This window comes from Cyclopterus lumpus, chromosome 8, assembly GCF_009769545.1.
Source record: "Cyclopterus lumpus isolate fCycLum1 chromosome 8, fCycLum1.pri, whole genome shotgun sequence".
NCBI lineage: Eukaryota > Metazoa > Chordata > Actinopteri > Perciformes > Cyclopteridae > Cyclopterus > Cyclopterus lumpus.
In genome coordinates, this window is record NC_046973.1 from 16,281,460 (window position 1) to 16,300,109 (window position 18,650).

Genomic DNA, 18,650 nt, shown 5'->3' on the forward strand with positions numbered 1-18,650 from the left:
CTAGAGATAAGTGGAAAATACATAACTGAGCTAACCTTTTAACCTGGCACTCGAGATTGAGGCTGTGAAATGAACACCATGTTGAGTTAGAGTACCCGGAGGAGGCAGAACTGGGCCATAAATGTACTCAGCATGGAGTGAAGTGTGATTACCTGATTAAAATGGTATCCCACTAACTGCACAGTACTCACTGATCTACAGATCAACGCACACAATGTAGGCTCAACAATATTGCTGCATGTTTAAAGCAACTGGCTAGCATTAACGAACTTCATGGCATTTCTCAACTCAGTTACCAGTAGTGGAAAATAACTGAGTAGATGTACTGAAGTACTGCACTTAGGTACACATTTGTGGTACTTGTACTTTACTTGAATACTTTAATCTTTTGCCACTTTATACTTCTACTCCACTATATCTAGCAATTTTTGTACTTTTTGCTCCCCGTCTCCCCACAGGTGATTTTCTAGTTTAAGATAGCAACAATGAGACCACTGGTGTGTGTTTACGGAGAAATCAGAATGCAACACTTTCAACAATCTAAAATACCCGGTTCCAGCCTGAGAGCTTCGCTATGGAAGAGGACCCTAATTAGCACACCGTTTACATTTACTGTATCACTCTGCCTTCCAACTCTCCCCACCCCTGTCAGTGGAAGGAGCCTCTACACCCCCATCACATCTACAGCTCTGTAATTAAAACGCTGTAATCTGGGTGGTTCATCTCTATTTTTAAAAGCCTCTGTCATTGTGTGGGTAAAGTGACACAAAGGGAAGCATCAAGCGCTGAAAGAGGAGGACGAGTAGGAGGAAGGGGAGATGGGAACAACCGCAGGTGATGACCAACTCTGCCAGAGATGAGGAAACTAAGAAACTATGTTTAATTGGCAGAGTGGCCGAAAGATAATTTGCATCCTTCTCTCCAGTGGAGCCCACGCACCTGATATCAACTTTTTTTTTAATAACAGAGTGTTTTTTTTAGGAAAAAAAAGAAAAGAGAGATATGTGCTTCCTGCATACCAACACAGAAATGCAATCCACATCTTGTGAACATTTTAAGAGATAATCGAATAAAATCATTCTTTAAAGTAAGGCTGTACAATACTTCAATATCATAATGTATCATCTTTAAATTATAGATTGTGCGGTCATATGGCAGAATTCTGGACATTGCAGGTAAAAGCTGGTAGAATGGGTTATTGCTATAGTTTTGTCTCCTGGAGTGTATAAAAGTTTACCGATGTTTGTCAACACCAAGTATTTGATGTGGTTTTACATACAACAGCTATATTGCAGTGTTCAAACTGTTATAAAAGTCATTAGACAAGTAAAGGTTCTGCATCCAATGTTAAACATGATTAGATGTACATTAGTATTATCCACAAAACAGTAAAAGCACTCATGATGCAAAATATAAGTGTATTAATGAAGCTCAAGAGGAAGTTCAGTAGGGAAGACACTCTTTACACTCTTGTTCATTCATAAGCAGCCTCTTAGTCTTGCAACGATTACTCCATCAGCGGATTGGGGGCGTGTACAATGAATGAACCAATCGGAGGCGGCGCAGTTCTGTAAGCCAATCACAGCGTTGTTGGTAAACTTTTAAAATATGTTCTCCTCTCTGCTGCTGTCAGTTGTCATTTCAGCTCAAACCGATGCGACCCTCCTCGACCCCATACTCCTCCAGTCAGCAGTCAGTCCTGCTCACCTTTCATCATCGGGTTACAGCAACTCTCTTCTTCTTCTTCTTCTTCTTCTTTTTCTTCTTCTTCTTCTTCTTCTTCTTCTTCACCACCAGTGTCTGGACTCCAGGGGGGTTCTGCATTCGCAGATATCAGCGTCACTACCCCTTGCTTATCCTAATTCAGGTGTGAGTTTACAATTTCCGCCATGTGAATAAGGTCCAATCGCCAAAGACGTTGCACTATTCAAATATACGCAATTGCAATAACTTATTGTTAAACTCCAAAAACAAGTCTCACCTGATTGAAATATTATTAACATATCATTATTGTTATCTTCACCAGGAGAATCATGCAATAGCTTGCGTGCGGCTGTGAGTGAGTGTGCACCTCTGTTTCTGTCCACGGCTAATCTCACATTATACTGCAACAGACTATAATATTTTGGGTGGCCAGTTCAGGCTGCATGCTTAAGGACCACTAGTGGTTAAGGTGACTCACACTTTCTCAAAACACCTTTTATTGTCTGTTTTACACGGCCACAGCTGATTGCATCGCTGCTCAAGTCTTCAAGTTGCTTTTTACGACAGTGAGATGGAGCTGAAGACATCTGCATGGAATAAAATGAGAGCGTATCTGTTCTTGCGAGTGAACAACAGGTCTTGAAGTCAAGACAATTTAGCCAATTTGTGAGATGTATTCATTTGATTAAACAAATGAATGCATCCCCCTCAGTGGCGGCACTCCACTGAGTGTACCTTTCTAGTTGTTGATGTATTAATATGAAGCAGTGCTTTAAAGTAGTTGGTCGAGGTTAAGCTAATTTAAACTACTTCATATACTGTCGGGTAATGTAACCTATCGATGCATCAATTTAATAAATGAACCTTATGTTTTGCATGTAAAATCCTAACCTGAAAAGTAATTTACTATCTACAGCTACCAAATAAATGTTTAAAAAAAATATAAAAAAAGAAGTTCAGTACAAGTACCTCAAAATGGTGCTGTCGTACAGTACTTGAGTAAATGTACTTGGTTAATTTAGTAATAATTCTAATGATTTAAATGATGATATTTAGTAAACCATACCACCAAGCCCTACAATGAAGTAAAGTGAGGCCACAGAAGTATTATCTGCAGGTTGTTATTAGAAGATTTTCAGGAACCATATATGCAAATATAACATGTCAAATGAGACCCTGAAGCATTCTGACACTTTAAACAGGCACAGGTTCCTGAGGTATGATTAAATTATTTGCACTCAGTAATATTTAATCCCACATACACGCACACACACACACACACACACACACACACACACACACACACACACACACACTGAAATGGTCGTCAGTGTTGGTTTAAGGGGGAGCTCATTGCATCAGAGATCATTTATTTATACCCCATGGGTGAAGAGGGAAGAGGCCATGCATGGAGATGCCCAGCAGTTCTTTCTGCATCAAAGCTAACAGCAGTAACCACATTAGTTGGATGTTCTGCTGAAGGCACTAAAAGCAAATAGCATGGCGTCACAGTTGCCTAGAACTTCTTCCAATGTTAGCGTTTTCATACGCTGGTGTCACAGTTGTCACCGCCGTCAGTTGGGGGATGGTGACAGTTAGATGGCAGATTTGAAGCTAAAGCTGTTATCATTAGTCCATAAATCTCCCCCCCCCCCCCCCCCCCCCCCCCCTTTTGCCCTTCACCCCCTGCGACATCAGCTCAAGAACATGACCATTACCTTTCTCCGTTTCTATGGCAACACCACCCTGCAGCCCATATGTGTTGGTGGCAGTGTGTTCACAATCACGTGTGAGTGTGTGTGAATGGGCATGGCGCGAGGTTTGTTTAGATCATGTCAGCAAAGAGTACAATCAATTATATTTAGGATTCCTTTTTTAATGTGCTCTTCCTCTCTATCTCTGGTAAACATGCACTGCTCACAGCCTCAAGAAAGACACCATACAACAATCGATATTGAATAGTGGTCACATGGTGCAGCACAGTGAATGTTTGTGGGTTTGTAGTAAGTTTACAGCTGTGTTGTAATTATTTCTGACTGATCCCTGCGGCAGATGATTAGTAGATCTCTGATTACGACTTGACAGTCAGAAAGTCTCAATTCCTTCTTACCAGAGGCCGTCCAATGCCTCTATCCCCCCTTTAGGAAAGCAGAAGTTTGTAGCTGTCTCAGTAGCAATGTTCTGCAATGTTGAATGACATAATGACAACAAAGAAGAGATGAAATGACACGATATCTCTGGTAACGACGTAATAACAAGATTGACATGACAGAGTAGACTGAAGGAGAGAGCGTGGATGTTATTCTCTCTTTGTCTATCCACTGTCTGGGATGCAGGGATGAGGTAGAAAGAGAGCCAGAGAAGCAATGTGAGATAAGGCTTTGAATATATCTCCTTTCACTCTCTTCTTTTTCTCCTCTCCCTCAGGAGGAGTGCTGACTGACAGACGCTTCCCACCACCTCGTCCCTCGGCTGTGGGCAAGCTTTGTATAGTGCATACCACCAACTCGAGCCAATTAACACATGCACACTATTAATATATAATCAACTAGTTAGACACAGACCCCAATTATCTTGCAGCCGGCCATTTAAATGTAAGTGGTTGGGGGAGGCGTATCGTAGGCAATGGGAAGGATTTGTAATGATGCTGCACAATAGTCTGCCAGTTTATGGTCAATACAAGTGATTTTCAGCGTAAATCAATGAGATGAGACACCCACCATCCCCTTGAGAGGACGCGGCCATTAGAGAAATGCATATTCAATCATTTGAAAGAATGAGCTCCCATTCTGTTTAGTGTTTGCTTTTTGTTCATTGTGCGCTTGATTAGTCCCATGGTGATTGTCCCCAGCTAAGGCAGCCAAGCTGCATTGTGTCTCAACTTCCTCTCTCCAGTGCTCCTCTCTGAATGCTGACTTAATCAGACACAACCTGTCCCAAGCTCCCTTCTTCTGTGTTTCGATCTGACGTCCCCAGTGCCGAGCTGTCTCCTTGCTCTGACTGGATCTGTGTGTGTATCCAAATGCAGGATTGACCTGGACGTGATAATAATAATAATAATAATAATAATAATAATAATAATGCATTTAATTTATATAGCGCTTTTCATAATACTCAAAGACACTTCACATAATTAAAACATCCTAAAAGCTAAAAATAAATAAATAAGAATAGCTAAAATACAGGTAAAACAAATAAAACAAATAAATAGGGACTTTGAGTCGCTCGGACCCTGATAAGAAAACAAAAACAAAAAAAAAAACAATCACACATTAAAAGCAGTTCTGAACAGGTGGGTTTTGATTTGCGATTTGAATGAGGAAAGATCAGTGCAGTCTCGGATGAGTTTGGGGAGAGAGTTCCAGAGGGAGGGGGCAGATATGGAGAAGGCTCTGTCACCCCACGTCCGGTGCTTGGTCCTATGTGGGATGGACAGGAGGTTGGCATCAGAGGAGCGGAGCTGACGGGGTGGAGTGTGGTGGTGGAGCAGGTCGGTGAGGTAGGAGGGGGCCTGATTATGGAGGGCTTTGTGAGTGAGGAGAAGGATTTTGTATTGGATCCGTTGTGGGACGGGGAGCCAGTGAAGGCTCTGGAGAACAGGGGTGATGTGATCACGGGAACGGGAGTGGGTGAGCAGGCGAGCAGCAGAGTTCTGGATGTATTGGAGTTTGTTTAGGATTTTGGAAGATGTGCCATAAAGAATACTATTGCAATAGTCAATTCTGGAGGTGATGACGGCGTGGATTAAAGTTTCAGCAGCAGATGAGGAAAGTGATGGGCGGAGACGGGCAATGTTTTTTAGGTGGAAGAAGGAGGTTCTGGTGATTTGTTTGATGTGATGTTCAAATGAGAGGTTTGCTTTCAAACATGACTCAGAGGTTCCGGATGTGAGGGGAGGGAGACAGAGTGGAGTTGTCAATGGTGAGGCAGAAGTTGTGACTGGTTTTGGTGAGAGATTTGGGGCCGATGATGATCATATCCGATTTATCACAGTTGAGTTTGAGAAAGTTGGTTTGCATCCATGGTTTAATGTCAGTGAGGCAGTTGGTCAGAGTGGAGTGAGTAGTAGTGGTAATGGCTTTTGTGGAGATGTAGAGCTGGACATCATCAGGGTAGCAGTGGAAGAGGAGACCGTGATGACGTATGATGTTTCCAAGAGGGAGCAGGTAGAGGATGAACAGAAGAGGACCAAGCACCGAACCCTGGGGGACGCCCTGAGACAGAGGAGCAGTGGAGGAGGTGCAGTTGTTGATGCTGATAAATTGTTGTCTGTTTGTTAGATATGATTTGAGCCAGGAGAGAGCAGTTCTGGTGATGTTGAGGGACGATTCGAGGCGGGAGAGAAGGATGTTGTGGTTGATGGTGTCGAAGGCTGCAGTGAGATCCAGGAGAAGGAGAATGTTGAGGTGGCCAGAGTCTGAGGAGAGGAGGAGGTCATTGGTGACTTTGAGAAGGGCTGTTTCGGTGCTGTGCTGTGAGCGGAAACCAGATTGAAATGGCTCGAACAGATCGTTGGAAATGAGGTGGGTTTTGAGTTGTGCAGCGACGACGCGTTCCAGTATTTTTGACAGGAAGGGAAGATTTGAGATGGGCCGGAAATTGCTCATGGTCTCAGGGTCGAGTCCAGGTTTCTTGAGGATAGTTTTGAGATTTCTGAAGGATATGTTGCGCTTGGTTCTTGGGATGGGGATAGGGATGCCGATGTCCATGGTGATAGCCAGGTGGTCGGAGATATTGAGGTTGAGGCTGGAGAGCTGAAGTATTGTGAGACCAGTGGAGCAGACCAAATCCAGGATGTGACCTTGGCTGTGAGTGGGGAAGTTGATGTGTTGTGTGAAGTTGAAGCATTGTAGCAGTTCTAGGAATTCTATGGCAGGTTTACATTCCGTGTCATCAATATGGATGTTAAAATCACCAAGGAGGAGAACGGCAGGTGAAATTGCACAGAGCTGGGTCAGAAAATCAGAGAAGTCAGAGAGGAAGGAGGGGTTTGGCTTGGGGGGGGCGGTAAATAACAGCAATTACCAGAGGAGTCGGACCAGAGAGTTTGAGGGCAATATGTTCAAAAGAATGAACGGCAGGAATGGTGGTTGTTTTAATGTCCTCCCGGTGGACAGCAGCAACACCACCTCCCCGCCCCTCTGGACGAGGTTTATCTGTGTATGTGAATCCTGTGGGGGTGGTCTGGTTGAGTGAGAAATAGTCCAGGGGTTTATGCCATGTTTCAGTGAGGCAGAGGAAATCAAGATTACTGTGCATTATGAATTCATTCAGAAGGAGGCTTTTGTTATTGAGTGAGCGGGTGTTGAGCAAGGTCAGTTTCAGATCCTCGATACAGAAACCGAGATGAAAGGTGGTTTAGTGCAGCGTATGACTCGCCCTTCCTCGTGAGAGTTAAATGTAACCGTACTGCCAAAGGCCTCCACAGACAATGAGCCTTCGTAGTATTGTGCTTCATCTAAAACTTTCTTTCAGGTTGGAGTCTCATTGGATAATTACATTTAGAGTAGGCCTAGTTTATGATTTCCTCAATGAACAGTGAGTCCCACACTGACGTCCTAGCTCTGAGTACTAAGTATTAATTTGCATATAGTTTGTAATAGGGCTGTGCAATAATTCAATATGATAATTTCTTGTCCTTCAATGGAATCATATTGTGATGAAATAATATATCGAGATTTCATGATACACAATTCCCTCATCTAAATTGATAACAAGCACACAGTCACAATAACACATAATAACTTCAAACTCAAATTTCTCTGAAAATCTGAATTGCTAAGAATTCTGCTTCTGGAAATACTCGTAAATCAAACTATTGTCTGAACCGGATTACTCTGTATTTGTGTCAATGACTTGAAATGTACCAATATATAATCACTGATCAGGATCATATTAATGTTCAAATGGGAATTTACAGTAATCTGAATAGGTACTAATCGGGACCCGGTAGCCTACCAGTGAACTGTCGGATGTTTTCCCTTCAAAATATACTGTTACAGCATTACGGAGGGAGCTTTCTCTCACACCATAATTTATTGGCTTTTTACATTGATCTGTGGAGCATGATAGCTCGCCATTACCATGCACTGCTTTGCCATAAGAATTATGCTTTTGCCCACCAGTGTTATGTGTGTGCATGGTTATTCCTATTCAGATCAGATATGGAGGTGAAAAGTTGGTGTTTATTTTAAGAAGATAAGAAGATAATAATAATTGTGTTGTTTTCACTGGCAAATTGGTCCGACTCACCAGATATTCCTATGAAATAAATAAAAATGGCTATGAAATAAATCCTGAACGAGCAAATAAATAAAAAAATGTAAATGTAAAAAATATATCAGTGTTTATGTCAGTATAGTTATAAAAACAAATAAAAAGCACAGATAAAAAGTCCTCAAAATTGTACAACATTTGTATGCATTGAAGGAACAGTTTGTGGTGAAAGGTTTACAAAAATTTTAACTTTTGTTTAAAATTGTATAAAGCGATGACAGAGTCTAGATTAAGTCCCTGCAGATGACTCATTGACCAAAGGGCCTACTAAAATAAACCCTGTAGAATTTAATAATTTACTATAACTCACACTTGTGATTAAAGAATGTTTATGTGTAAAATATGATACTTAGAAGCATGTGAACAATAAGGAGTAGTGAGCCTTATGACAATATGTATTCGTAAAAAGACAGACTCTCACAGCTGCATCACTTAGGAATGTTGCACATCCTCACACTGTTGAACAAAGGAAGAGCATCGTACCAGACACGAGCTCAGGAATCATCTTGGACCTATCTTTGAACTATCTGTCAATAACAACTCCTTTGAAGGAATGGCGCGTAGTGACTCAGGTCAAGTGCACCAACTTTAAACCAACCGATGCTGACTCCACTTCTGTGAAACCTTTAGCCTCATGCTGTAAAGCTAAAACCTATGAGAGGCGAATATGGCCGATGAACTAAAGTTTATAAAAACGAATGTTAGTTCCGACTCGGTGTGCATAAATTACCTGAAGACAGTTACTGTAACTGCTTGCAGTCTGTGGCCCTTTGTAATGTATGCTCCCTCAGCTGAGAAACATGCTCTGTATCACAACTTATTATTATTTTTTAATAAAGCACTTTTGATTATAACTTTTCGTCTCCAGACCTTCTTCGAGTCTACCCAAAGCTTTTTGAACACAACAACCCCTTTTTCAAATCTCAGTCTGGATATTCTAAGCCAGGTCAATTATTTATTTTTTAGATAGCATATGTATTTATGTACAAACATATGTACATGGGTAACCGGCCTAGAATGGCCTTGGTGATAATAGTGTTTTGTTCTTATTCATTTATTTATTTAACTATTGACTTATTTACAAATGTTTACATATTTTTTAATATATATAGTGCCTCACTAGGATTTATTTTATAGGCAGATTTGTTTATTTCATAGGCTTATTTATTTAATATTGAATAAAATGGCATTACATATTTTTCCCTCGTAGCAGCCAGACCATTCTCCAGCGCTCCCACGGGCCTGTGGAGATATGTCTGACTATGCAAGACTTCTGGCAAATGTATTTTCCTTTCATGTCTCATAGTAACATTTACACTTAATTTAATTATAAACCTGACAAAGGTAATAATACCCCTGTTACCACCATTTTGTCGTTTTATCATCTCCCAATTCCATCTATTATTACATGACAACACACGTATGTATGAACTCCACAGCCGTACTGGTTCGTAGTGTCTCAGGAACACATTTTTGGGAGTGCAGACAGATACAAGGTAACACATAGAGGAAGGAACAGAGCTGCTGGAGTGAGAACACACACACACACACATACACACACACACTGGTTCAGGAACAGGCAGGTAAGAAAGCACAGTGACGCATTACATTACCAAAAATATGAAGAATGCCTCGGGGTTACAGCTGACAGCGCAGTTTTATTATTAAATCAACAACAGTCACATTGGAAAAATGCTCACATTCACGCTGAGAATATGTGCAGCATTGAAACACATTTGTGTGTGCGAAAGGATGTAGGTGTATATTTTTGTAAATGGTTTGAAATGTGTTAATTGAGTATTTGTGTGTGTGTGTGTGTGTGTGTGTAGGTAATCACTAATGCCACAGTGTTGTAGGTAATGGAAAGAACGAGGCAATTTAGTTGTTTGTTGTTCATTTGCCTGCACATAATAGATGTATTTAAAATTTCATGAGTTTGAATGCAAGGACTGTTGGTCCCCAGCTGAATTGGATGCGGCACAATTTGCCTGGAGTGATGAGGAGGAAAGGTGTGTATGTGTATCTATATGTGTGTGTGTGTGTGTGTGAGTGTATTTGTATATGAATGCTTGTGTGTTAGTACTTTTAGTGTTTTGGGGATTTCTACCAGTTCCAACATGCCGAAGTCAGTGAGGGGGTCTCACAACAACTATAAAAATGAATCGAATTGCTTTAAAAAAACAATTAATTTGACCACTGTTTTTTAGTGGCAATGAGTGAAGCAGCTTGAAAAAGGCTGTGTTCAAGTAAAATGAATGCAAAATATATATACGATAATTTAAGGGTAGATGGCAGGTAGGGGATCGGTGACACCTTTTGAAATGATTGCCAAGTCATGCCATATTCTGGTGTATGTGTGTGTGTGTGTGTGGGGGGGGGGGGGGGGGGGGGGAACCTGTGTGAGATATGTCCATTCCTCAGATTTGTTATTGCTTCCTTCTTTGAATACAACGCATCCCAATAGAAAGGGTCTGAGACTGGGCACTTCATCCTTGTGGGATATATATGTCAGCATTGAGATCTTTTGTGTATCTTGCCCTCGATTCAAAAACACTGAGGGAATTGAAAATGGCTCTCACACACCGTGTCGCTTACGCTAACAAATCTGTATCGTGTTTGAACTTTTTTGGCGAAACGCAATAGGAGACCTTCACAGTGATATACTATTTCAGCCAAAACCACACCTCTTAGAAAACCTATCTTTATTACAGTTAGCTGGTTATGCCATTGTGGGTTTAATTACCATTATATCTGTCATGATTTCATGGCTAGTGTGCGGTTCATTATTTTTCCGTGCAGTCTCTGTTGTAAAAGGTCAGTGGTGACGCTTCCTGACAAGCAAATGTAGATCAGCTTATGGAGAGAGAGAGAGAGCTTGAAATACACCAAACCTGCGCAACTGCACACATGTTGATTGGGGTGAAGGGTTAACATGTTATCTTGTTGTGCCTGCACTGCCAGTTCAACATTATCCTATTAATATCCCCTTCATGCACTTATTATAATGAACTACATCTCGACCTTGTCAAGCAGGCCAACTTGTGCAGGCTCATAAGAGTGGTACATGACCTGCTTCTTAAAGCAACAACCCATGATTATTGCAGATCATTCAACTGGTGAAGAGAAGCACCATAACAAGCACCGTCCATGTGTCAACAACAGATTGTGGACACATCGATGGCACCACATACTAACTCTTTAGCATATGCTCAGTGGTCGTGGGCGAGTCATGGTGCCTTCAAAGTGAGAAAACAAGACTTTAAGTGGATCTTAGGCAAGATGGTGAGTCATTTTAATTTGATATTCAGCCAAGTCAAGAGAAAACACTGTCGAGTAAAAAAGTGAATGCACAGAAGAATCAATTGTCATGTCGTGTTTGTTTTGTGCACTATAAAGTAAGGGTGTGGTAGTTTTGTATATCAGTTGAAGGCTAAATATCAATCTTACCAGATTTGTTAGATTGTCACTGTTCCACTGCAGAGTAATTAATACTGAATGCTTTAGCTTCTATGGTTCTATGGTTGCAGTCTGTCGCCACCCTTGTTTTCAGGTTAATGGATACATGGTTAGTGGTCGCAGCTGATATGAGTATTAATTTTTGTCATGTTAATCAAAGAAATATGCTGCGAGCCAACTTGATTGTGGCACAGAACGACGACGTCCCAATTCTTATGCCTGACATCACGCCTCTGATTGACTTAGTTGTTTTCCAACATGGGAAGCAGGCCTCAATGAGTACAACACCGGATCTAATACCATAACAATTGTATTTATTTTTCTACGGTATAGACTTTGGAAGCAAATTTCAGTAGATAATTGAGCTTGACCTCTTAACCTTCTCTCTGTATAAAAGCCAGTCATTCTATTTAAGTGAAATCACAGACTATTTCTCCGAATGTACAAAAGCAATAAGAATGCACTTCACACATGGATTGTTACCACGTCAACATGTTTAAGTACAGTAGTCTTTGTATGCATGCATAATATGTGTTGTGTCTGAACTAGATTGTAAAGTTGTTCTCAGCAGTTAAAGTCTAATTATCTAAAGAGTTGTATTTATTCATGTTGTTTTTCTGAGATACTCGTTGTGGAGGTCTGAATTTGCTGGTCTGTTGCACATTAGTGTCCAATGAGCATGTTGGATGCATGGGTGTGTCTGTGAGGATGCATCTACCCCAGCTCTCCTAACAAGTACTGAAATAATAATGAGAATATTGGTTTCTTCTGAGTGGGGCACAAGAGAGAAGGAGTGGGGGGGGGACCACAATTCTGAGCTGGATAGAATGGAAACCTAATATCTGACAACTGAATGATGCTTTCTGGTTTTTTTCTGGGGGTCTGAAATAAAAATGGTGAGAAAAAGAGTGTGTGGATGTCCCTTTTGTGAGAAATCCTTCTAAAGCTGCATATATAGGTTCTCTCGCCGTTCGCTTATTCACATTCATGCTCTCCTCTGCACACTTTCTGATGTCACAAAAGAAGAAGAACATGAGCTCTGGATGCCATACTTAAACTCTTAAGGTGCAGAGGGGGCTGCCCGGATGTCAGGTGGTCTGGGTGAGCATGCATGTTCCTTGAATGAAGCTCGTCACTCTTCAGACAGATCAGATTAAATCCTGTGAAGCCAATATGAGCTTGGCTGGTTGTCTTCAAGATGGATAACTCAGCCTGGCTTCACATCACCATAAAGCTGCAATAAACGCCATGATGTTACTGAGTTCTGATTGTTGAATCCGATAGTTTGTCTTCATTTAAAAAAATGTAAAATATCCTTTTCTGTTTAACTTTTTTAACATCCATAAAAATGAATCTTTTCAATTTGAAAGTGTTGAGTTAATGCTTTCATCGTATAAGTAAAGATCACATGATTTCATAAGTCGGATTTGATTTTAGTTTATAACCAAACAGTAATTAGTACATGTTTCTTTAGAGATTGGTACTAATGCAGTTCTAAGTTGAGAGAGAAGACACAATGTTGGAAGAAAAACACAATAATGCTTTAAATATTAACATGATCTGTATCATGTTTATCAACAGATGACAGCACGTACAATGGTCATTTCAGTGTTTTAATTGCATGCTGCAATTTCAAGTTCATATTCCTTTTTTTGGTACAAAATAATTCATGCAGCAGAAGTGATTTCAAAAGTGCAAAACAGGTCCAAAAATCACTTCACAGATCAATAAGCGAGCATGCCGAACAGGACCAGAACCTGTTCAAGAGACAAAGTTCATTGAAGAACGTGCAAGATTTCAATATTCAGAGTGTATATCAAGAAAAATATTTGTATGGAGAATACCTATACATGTCCATCAACGTCCACATACTACACTGGCAGACGTGGAATTATAAGCATTCACAATCATGCGGTTGAACAGTTTTTTAAAAACATTCACTTACAATCATTTAAAATTTACAAAAAAAGAGAAATGAAAAGCAAACTAATAATGAGGTCACAGAGGTCACAGCTTGTAAACATTTCGTTACTTTGTTCAAGTTGGCAACATTATATTCACTCAAAAGATTCAACGGGCCCACGTGTAAACGAGTTCCCGTATTTTACGCACAAACTTTACGCATGAACATTGCTCGTTGGCTGCTGTCCTGTAGTCATTTTTTTCAGGAGGAAATGAGAAGTTTTGCATATCATTCCTCAGGAGGACACAGAAAGAGCGTCTTTGAGAAGTACATGCAGATGCGGATCTTTATACCGGATCTCCACTCCAGTTCTCCACAGTGCCAACACTCCATGCTCTAGCTGAGCCCGATCATGACGGTCTCCACGTCTTTGGAGGGTCTCCGGTCCTTCACCAAGAAGTTAATCATGCTCTCCGATTTGATCATCAGGTTGCATCCTAGGAAAAAAATACCGAACACGACGGTGAGCGACAACACGCACAGCACCGCGATTTGAACCACACGCATGACGAAGAGTTTCCGCTCGTCTTGCACCAGCACCAGAGAACCTCCGCCGTCACCGGTCACCACGTTGTCGGTGCCGTTGCCGGAGTATGTCGCCAGAGTCCCGGCGAGAGTCTGAGTCCCGTTAAACAGCGCGCCCTGGGTCACATTGAAGAAGGAGACGTTCATGTTTCCTTGAGGGTTGATAGCAAATATACACGCGACTCCTTTAGTAGACAGTCTCACATTAAAATCTGGTCTCCAAATAAAACTTTGCGTCATGTAAAAAATAAGAGTAAGAAACACCCAAATAATACGCTTTTTAAAGTCCAGCTCAAACCCCCACAGCCTTGGTGCGTACTGACAACATCCACATCACCGGACTGTTGCGGCAGGCAAACAGCGTCGCATCAAGTGCAGCACAAAGTAAGTTTCTTCAACTCAAAGTCTACGTTGTTCTGACTTTAAGTGAGTCTCGGTAGACAGCGCGCAAGGAGCAAAACGTGTTTCCTCCGTTGAAATAAGAGACGGTGCCTTTGCTTCTGTGTTCGCCTGCGAGAGCTTCTTGTGCCAAGTCTGTGGCGCGTTTTAAAGTGATGATGAGTTCCCCGTGGACCACATCACCACTCCCCACCGGGGGAGGTAGTCAGACCGTCTCAGATGATGACTCCTCTGTTGAAGAAAGTGAAGTAGATAAACATAATTTGAATCAATCTTAATCTGGCATTCAGGCTATTACATTTCTCTCTTATTTCCTTTTAAAAACGGCTACTAGAATCTCAATAATGCACATTTTACCCATTAGATCCTCCAACAAGATCCTCCAACAAGTGGCACTTCCTGCTGGTCTCTTAATTCAAGAAAACATTTAACGAATGTCGCTAAATTACTTTTAAACCTGGATATTATAAGGGTCCTTTCTGAAACCAACCCAGCACTCATGTATCCACATCAATAACGCCTGAAAGCCTCATCCCTATTGATTCAGACATACATTAACTTTGAAGGCTACAGAGTTGAAAATCATTTAAAACCTGAAAGCATTCAATTAGAATCAAAATGACTGGTATTGTCATGTGCTATACGTTGAAAGATATTTATAGTGTAATGTTTTCTGCCTGCGGGGACATATAGAGAAAGACCAATACGGGCACAGCGAGCTATAATTTAGAAATAAAGACATGAATTAATAATCTATGATTGAACCATGGCAAATATTTATCAGAAATATTAGCTCCCCTGCTTCCACTTCTCTTGCGGTTTCCTTTAAGGCAGCATCTTTAATGAAACCCATGAACAACAGACAGCTCTCCATCTTTATTGGATATGTGTTATTCATATATCTCTATGTCTTTTGTTTTATGCATAACTGTTGCAGCTCTCTGGGACATCAGTTAACTAGGGTGCTAGTGAAACTCCTGCAACCTAAAGAAATGTGAACATATAAGCGTGTTTCACTTCAAATAAATCATTTTAGGAAATAAGTGAAATATCTTTATTAATTTTTATTACAATAAAAATTATATACTCCCTTATTGCTGACCTTCTGTATACAAAATGTGTTTTTTATGTGTGAATGCTTAGCATGCCATATTGTGATATTTATCTTTGGTTTAACAGACTACATTACTGAATATCAGCCTTTAAATAATAGAGTATAAACCAATAAATAGTTATCTCTCTTTAGATCAACACTTAGTCATGAATTAGTTAAAATAACTCCAGTGATTTCATTATTCAATTACTAGCGATTTCCATACGTGAAAATAATATGAAAATCCTGTCGGACTCTCTTTCTGACAGTAAGATATCTAGACGTCAAGATTGTTACTGGATGGATACTTAAGTTTGAAAGTTACCCGAGACCATCTTATAAATTCATAACTTTCTAATTTCTGAAAATATTTGCAGATGTGTCTAAAATCACAAAAATGTGGGACTTCCAACAAGAAATTATTAATTTAATATATATTATTTAATTACACTGGCAAAGGATTAAAGCTCACTCTCCTATAATGCTAATATAATGGAATTATATTGTGGCTACCGAGGAGAAAGCATATTTTCCTATTCTACCATAATACCTCCCTCTTGTACTCATATTGAAGTGAAATTGAACAGCTGTACTGATGAACTTCAACATGTTAACAAAGAAATTGCCTCAAACATTTAAAACTCGTTAGCAGAGTGTGTCAAATTAATCTGCTGCTTGTCTAAAAACAAATGCAATGCAATTCCATTTGGGATCCTCCTGATGTCTGTAAGCAGTTTTTCACCGCCAACTGAAAAGCTTGTGTACAAACAATGATTAGCTCCATGCACAAACAAATACATTTCATAAGCGTCAAGGTTTACTTTAAAATAATGTATTAATGGCTGAAAACAGAAGAACAGGGAGTATTTTTGGAGTATAATAAGATCAAGTAATCTCATTAGCCTTCGGATTTTGTAGCTGCAAATTAATTGGCAGCATGTAAATCCATGCTGCACAATTTGAATCTGTTCTATTATGTATTGCAGTGTGATTATGGTAAGTAGCTTGTACTTACACCTCAGCTCTCTGTCAATATGTAAATCCTCTGCGACACTTAACACCCAACAATGCTTCTTTGAGGCTTTAAACTACAAAACTTAGGTAGAAAGTGGTTGCAAAGTCAAGGAGGAGGAAACACTTATATGAACATGCTACTCCTTTAAACTAATTACCAAATATCATTTGAAAAAGGTGTGTGTCATTATTACATGTCTTGCAGTAGGTTTTGCACTATAGCTTCATAAACTTAAGACCCTGTGGGTGATACTTAACTTCACACAAGGATTTTGCTGTGAACGCTGCTCATTTAATTCATATACCGATCACAAGCAGAGATTTGTACCTAACAAGTGGTTATTGTTGGCATAACTGTATGTGAAGATACTGTATATTCATATGAAGATGCATATAGACATTAATGAGTATCTGACTTGTTCCTAAGCAACAGGAGACCTGTGAGCCCAGTGGCAGATGGTTGGTGAAGTTATTTTGGTTTAGAGGAGAAAGAAAGGGAGGGAGCGATGAGGTGCCTGGACGCAGGAGAGGGGGGGAAACATTTCCACTTAACATGAGGGAATTGGCAGCCTAGCAACACAAACTAAGTGAAGACATCCCTAGCAACAAGGAGGTGATGTTTGACCACACCCACCTCCCCTCTTTACACCTCCATCCCTTTTGTTCGTGGGGCTACTACAGGGTCGACATGACTCAGGACTCAAAATGGACAAACCCTTTAAACCTCTCCATTGCGGAAGGAAGGAGCAAACTTTCCTCACAACTTCCCTCTTTTCAATTTACAGATTCCCCCGAGACGGCCCTTATTAGCTGACCAAAGCACCCCGAGGAAGCAACCTGTGTGTGCAAGTATATGCCATGAAACACCAAGGTCAGTAAAGTGTGCATTAACAAAGTGTGTTTTGGACATTAAATATGGAAAGACCGAGTAACGATGCAGGGAAAGTGTGACAGGCCAGGTTTTGATCTTAAAAAGCACCTTCGGGACTCTTAATCACGTAGAGGTAAATACAGTCATTATTTACACGCTGATACACTGCAGCAGATGGGGTGCCCCATCAACCCCACACTAAGCAACCATTAGTCATTAAAGATAGTTTAAGGAGATAATGACTTCATTGCTTTCATATGTTGCAGGGGGGATATTAGAGTGTGTGTTTGTGCGTGTGTGTGCGTGCGTGTGTGTGTGTGTTCCTAGCACACCTATTGCATCCTGTCCATTTGACTGGCTGGTAAAAATCTGTTTGTTTGAGAAACAGATTTCGTGAATCTAATTGAAGAAATTCCCTCTCTCTTCCTCGGTGACATCTCATGCACTCCACCAGCCGCTACCCATTAACCTCATTTCCATTTCGACACATCTCAGTAATGCTGGCTACCATCATCTGCCTTTGATTTTCTGTCCTTTCATTTGCCACATTCAGTCGCCATTGCTCCTTCAACTTCTTTCTTTCCAGCTTTCTCCTCAACCGTAGACTTTCCTTCAGTTCTTAAGTCGGGATGCACTTAAAACACACAACATAAATGCACTCTTTCCTTTCCTTCATCCCTCAAGTATCCCCCGTTATTTATTTGTGCTATTTGTTTATTCCCTCTTTTTCCACAGATATATGCTGTCATCCTCCGAGAGAGAAATGTAAGCCGAAATGTAAGCTGGAGATCCAGTGAGGAGGGAAAGGCAGATCAGATAAGTATCACGACACAAATAAATATTGTCCCATGTCAGCGACTCAGCGGCACATTTCATAAGCCTGCCAACCCTTCACCTGAGAAAAACTGAAATCTCCTCACTTGACCCTCCCAGCTGCCAGTTAAACCCATCGGAGCAGGAAAGGGTAAGCCGGTTGTGGTTACCCAAACACTGATTTTGTCTGAGAGGAATTGTGTTTTGATATTGGCTCTCTGTGATGGCGTTCTCAGACTTGGTTAAAAGCTTAAAGGGCTCCAGATAGATGTGTAACACAGGTCAGGACCCTTCCATCCCCCTTTCCTCCTCCAGCCCCCAGCCTTGCTTCTTGTTCAGTCTTAATTGGCTGCCGCCTGACCCAGTGTCTGGCTTTTCGCTCAGGACGACTGGCGCTGTGCTCTTCCCAAAATGCCATTCATCTGTGGGGCTGATCGTCACAGAAGGCTCTGGTGCCAATAGATCCAAATCAGTCAATACCAGAGAAGGGGGTTTGATTGCCTTCGGTGTATATACCTGCACCATCCACCCACACG

The 18,650-nt window shown here is 40.9% G+C and overlaps 1 protein-coding gene across 1 annotated transcript; it reads right to left on the reverse strand.

Moving 5' to 3' along the window:
• Positions 1-13,441: 13,441 nt before the first annotated feature.
• Positions 13,442-14,528, reverse strand: rprml (reprimo-like). The gene has a single exon (XM_034538918.1). The coding sequence runs from the start codon at positions 14,162-14,164 to the stop codon at positions 13,736-13,738; it is 429 nt and encodes a 142-aa protein (XP_034394809.1). The 5' UTR covers positions 14,165-14,528; the 3' UTR covers positions 13,442-13,735.
• Between the last annotated feature and the right edge of the window lie 4,122 nt (positions 14,529-18,650).